The sequence below is a fragment of the Tupaia chinensis genome, unplaced genomic scaffold (genome assembly GCF_000334495.1).
Source record: "Tupaia chinensis unplaced genomic scaffold, TupChi_1.0 Scaffold000361_2, whole genome shotgun sequence".
NCBI classification, from domain to species: Eukaryota; Metazoa; Chordata; class Mammalia; order Scandentia; family Tupaiidae; genus Tupaia; species Tupaia belangeri.
The window spans coordinates 3,026,445-3,031,520 of NW_006159858.1; the positions used below are offsets into that span (position 1 = coordinate 3,026,445).

At 38.1% G+C, this 5,076-nt stretch overlaps 1 protein-coding gene across 4 annotated transcripts in view; it reads right to left on the minus strand.

Moving 5' to 3' along the window:
- Positions 1 to 5,076, minus strand: part of ORC2 (origin recognition complex subunit 2) — a 51,059-nt gene that overhangs the window by 37,818 nt on the left and 8,165 nt on the right. For all 4 annotated transcript variants that reach the window (XM_027773635.1, XM_027773634.1, XM_027773632.1 and 1 more), the window contains exon 5: positions 2,550 to 2,639. In XM_027773635.1, coding sequence (XP_027629436.1) covers positions 2,550 to 2,639 — 90 coding nt within the window. The remainder of the gene's footprint in view (positions 1 to 2,549; positions 2,640 to 5,076) is intronic.

A 5,076-nucleotide genomic window follows, 5' to 3' on the forward strand; every position in this document is an offset into this window, starting at 1 on the left:
GTGGCAGTGCCAAAAAAAAAAAAAAAAGAGAGAGAGAATATATGACTCTATCATTTCAGCATAGTTAAAAATCAGTATTCTCAGTTTGCTGACATTGCATAAAAATTCTATTTTTGTTAATGTATCACTGTAAGACTTTTTCATCTAGTGTTTTTATAAACTTGTACTTTTTTCCTCCCTTAACCACCAGGGCCATGGGCTAGACTCAGAAAACTATCTTTTTAAGACTCTCTATTTTTCTTTCAGATGTGATGACAGAAAAGCACAGTATGAGAACAATATTCCAGTTTTTTGCAGAGCATACATACATAAAACATTATCTAAATTATGTGCCAATCCATAAGATTATCCACAAGAGGAATTACTTGATTACTCCTGTGGGTTTCACTCTTCTTTGTATTAGTAGTTCTCTTTTTTCAAGAATGATTTTATTTAATTTATCCATTTATTCATTTTTAATATAATTACTTATTTAATTTTATTTATCTATTCATTTATTTTGATTTGACCAGAGAGAGAGAGAGAGAGAGAAAGAGAGAGAAGGAAAGTGAGAGCAAGCTACCAAGCCCGGGACTTGAACCATGGTTCACCATGTGGGAGTGTCCAGCGACTTATCACCAGGCCACCTGCTGGCCCCAGTGTATTCATTTATTTTTTTTAATTTGACGAGAGGAACAGAGAGAGAGAGAGAGAGAGAGAGAGAGAGAGAAGGAAAGTAAGAAAGCAAGCCAGGACTTGAACTGTGGTAGACCATGTGAAAATCTAGTGTCCTTAACCACCACGCCACCTAGTAGTTCTCCTCTTTCTCTGATGTTCCTTGTCCTACTAGTAGTTCTCTTTCTCTGATGTTCCTTGTCCTACTCCACTGTCCTAGAATTTCAATCTGTATTTGTCCATTTGATGCTTCCTCTAATAATTATATTAGCATTTCTTTTTGGTTTGTCAGAGCTCCTACACAGAGTCCACTCATTCTTATAAATTGAAATTAATATAAATTGCTGTATTCACATGCTATGTTCAAAATTAGCAATATTCAATTAGTTATACCTCAAAGCTTTCAGAAATGATGACCTGTCTTATATTGCAAGATCCAAATAAAGTGGTGATCTGCCTTTTTTGGGTTTTGTCTGTGGTTTTTTTTTTTTTTTTTTTTTTTTTTTTTTTTTTTGAGGGGGAGTTTTTTGTTTTGGGGGAAGTAGAGAGACAGAAAGCAAGAAATGACCCCCTGGGGAGGTGGACACACCTCAATCTCTTTTCCTCGATGATCCTCTTTGGATTTTGGGCATGCGCGCATGCACATGTGCCCAGCTTGAGTTTTAAGGTACCAGATCTGGGACTCAAACATGGTAAACTATGGTGGGAGTTCAGCGACGTAACCACTACACCATCTTCTGGTCCCTGTTTTTTCTCTGTTTTTTAATTGCCAGCGTATATGCAATCACCAGAGACAAAGAGAGAAGAGGGAGAAAGCATCCCCCAACAGGTGTACTCATGCAACAATTCCTTCTCTTCCATTTGTTAATCTTGCTGAGATTTCTGGACACACATGTACATGCACCCGAAATGTTTTTCAAGCTGCCAGGGCTAGGATACAAGCCATGGTCGACCATGTGGGATCTAGCTCCCTTAACCACTAGACTATAACTACATGGCTGACCACTGTTTGAGTCCAGACCCGGTGGCTTAAAAATATCACACTGGGCGGCTTAAAAAAATCACACTGGGCATGTGCACTTGCATGCTCAAGTTTCCAGGAGGAGAATGGAGAAGGGATTGCTGCATGGCCATCTTTCCTGGCAGGGGGAGCGGAATTCTCACTTTACCTCTCACTGTGTCTGGTCCCCCCTTGCCCCAAGAGCCCACATGCCCCAAGGCAAAAATCTCTAAAGAAAAAAACAAAAGAATTTAATTGACAGTTTAATTTTAATGTTAATTGTAATTTATTATAAACTGTTTCTCTGAAAATCAGCAATACAAATGTAATTGGTAGGGGATGTCAACCTGCACAAGAAATGTCAGAACAGACCATTCCTAACAATTTCATGGAAATGATGGGTCCTTGGAAAAGTTGTGACACATTTTTGCATAGAAAAACATGTCACGACTTTTCTGATGACCTTCTGATGACCTAATAATACCGTATAACACAAACAGCATATTTTCTATACACAGTATAAAACTCAATTCAATAAAATAAAGAGTATCTCTTTGTGACTTTTAAGTCACTCATTCTTTCACAAAAATTTCTAAGAATATGAACTAGATACTGTCGAAAAATAAAGGAAAAATAAAGACTGACAAGATTATAGTCTGAGAACAAAAGGCATCTGAGCATTAAAAAATAATAATAAAATATTAAAGAATTGAAGTGTATTTAATATAATATAAAGCAGCATTATTCTTTTTTAGGAATGTCTCATCATTCCCTAGAACTTAGGGAATCTCCCATCATTTCTTTCAGGAATACAACAGAATAACTCTGATGAATATTGTTAAATATAGCTTAGAAAAGTTAAACAGTGATTACAGAAATCAGAAAAGCAACATACCTAATTTAGTCATCTTCTCAGAATTTTTTCTATTCTGAAAAGAATAAACTTTATTCCCACCAACTGTAGTAGAGCCATTTTTCAAAGATTCTGAAAGAAAAAGTACAACATGCATTTAGGAAAAAGATGCAAAGCTAATTAAGAGGAAAAAAAAGATTACATTTTAACTAAAAAGTTAGCATTTACATTCCTCATCACCTTGCATAAAGGTTTAACAATACATATGTATATATAAAATATTTTAAAACACAAAGAATACAGACTGTGATAGTGTTTATAGAAAAAAATTTATAAGAGAAGTTGAACAGAGGAGGGAAGCTGAAAGAGGCATTTTTAAATTGTATTTCTTTCATAAGAAAGAAAGGGATAACATTCCCAACAGGGTCTTCTTTTTCTTTTTAGTTTGCTGTAGCATGAGTGCTCACTGGAGAAAGACAGAAGAGAGAGGAGGAAAATGGGAAAGCATGTCCCCTATGGGAGATGACCATGCCACAATCCCTTCTCTTCCATTCTCAGGATTTCCGGCACAAGCCGAGCATATTTCTCAAGTCGCTGGGTCTGGGACATGAACCACACCATCAGTCATTGGGGATCCAGCTCCCTTAACCTCTGTACTAACTGCTGGCCCAATATTTATTTTTTTTAAGCTTGAGTGAATCTGTGTTCTTTGAACTCGATAAAGCCTAACTAAAATACAAGTCAACTCTTAAACAATGTTTTAAATATAATCTGGCAATAATCTGGTTTAGGTATATTAAAAGCAAAATACCAGACCAGAGTAGATTAGAGCAATGCTATTTCCTGGAATGTTCCCTCTGAGTATTTTTTTTTTAATAATTACTTTAACTTTATTTATTATTGTTTTCCAATTTGACCAGAGAGAGACAGAGAGAGAGAGGGAAGGAAAGTGAGAAAGGAAGCTATTGGGTCCAGGACTTGAACCATGGTTGGCCACATGGGAGTCCAGCGCCTTTAACCACCATACCACCTGCCAGCTCCACCTCTGGGTATTTTTGTTAACATCAAATAAATACAAAGTAACTTGTTTTATGAAGTTATTTTAAATAAGTTGAAATGTAACTATCTTAAAAACAATTTTAAGAGTGGTTAGTTTATGAGTTAGCCCACAGCCTGGTGGTTATATGAATTGGATCCCACATGGCTAATTGTACAGTTCGAGTCTTGGACCCCAAGAGTGAGAAACCTTCCAAGGTTGTGTGCACATACCCAAAATCCTAAAAGGAGAAATGGAGAAGGGACTCCAATGTGACCATTCCCCATAGGGAGTGCTTTCTACTTCTCTCTTGTTTATTCTTTCTGTCTCTTTGAGAAGTGCACACACCCTCTTGAAAATTAAAAAACAAAACAAAACAAAACAAAAAAACAGGGTCAGCAGGTGGTGTGGCAATTAAGTTGCTAGATTCCCACATATCCAACCATTGTTGAATCCTGGACCTGGTGGATTGAAAATCATACCAGGTATATTTACGTGTGTGCCTAAAACCCTGAGAGGGGACTGGAGAAGGGATTGGTGTGGCTATCCCACTTGGGGGTGATTTCTCACTCTCCCCTCTGCTCTCTATCTCTCTTCAGCGAGCTCATGCACCCTATGGCAAAATCCTATAGAAAAAATTAAAAAAAGAGTGGTTGGTCTAAAGTTGACTTCTTTCAAAAAAGAATTAGACTCTTGGGGCCTGCAGGTGGCGAGGTGGTTAAGAGAGGTAGACTGCCACATGGCCGAATGCATTGGAGTCCTGGACCTGGTGACTTGTTTTCTCATTTTCCCTTGCTCTATCACTCTGACCCTCTCTGGCCAAGTTAAAATAAGTAAATAAATAAATGAATAGTTAAATAATTCTTTTTAAAAATAGAGAATTAAGACACAAAATTGCTTGTTTGCTTTAAAAAAGCACTGTGCATCAGGGACATATAGTGATACAGTGGTAATGCAATGCTTTAAGAGGCTAACTCATGTAGAGAGGTACTGGGTTCAAGTCCAGAGTCCTCTCTGAGTACACCTGGCACTAGCTGAAGCTGGGAGTGGATTGTAGCATGAAGACCCAATTATGTGGGGCCAGCAGGTGGCATGGTGGTTACCACATGGCCAACTGTGATTCGAGTCCTGGACCTAGCGGCTTGCTTTCTCACTTTCTCTTTCTCTGTCTTTCTCTCACTCTGTGCCTGTCTGGTCATCAAATATGATGAAAGAAAGAATGAATGAATAAATAAAGTTAAATAGAATAATTCCTAACAACAACAACAAAAAATACCCTATTAGGTGGGGTCAGAGGGTGGTGCAGTGGTTAAGGTGCTGGACTCCTACATACCTGACTGCAGTCTAAGTCCCAGACTGGGTGGCTTGAAAATCATGCCCAGGTACATATACATGCGTGCAAAAAATTCTGAGAGGAGGGACTAACAGATGGTGTAATGGCTGTCATTGGACTCCCATGTAGTAGATCAGTTTGAGTCCTGGACCAAGTGGCTTAAATTCACGCCGGGTACGTGTACGTGCATGCCCAAGATC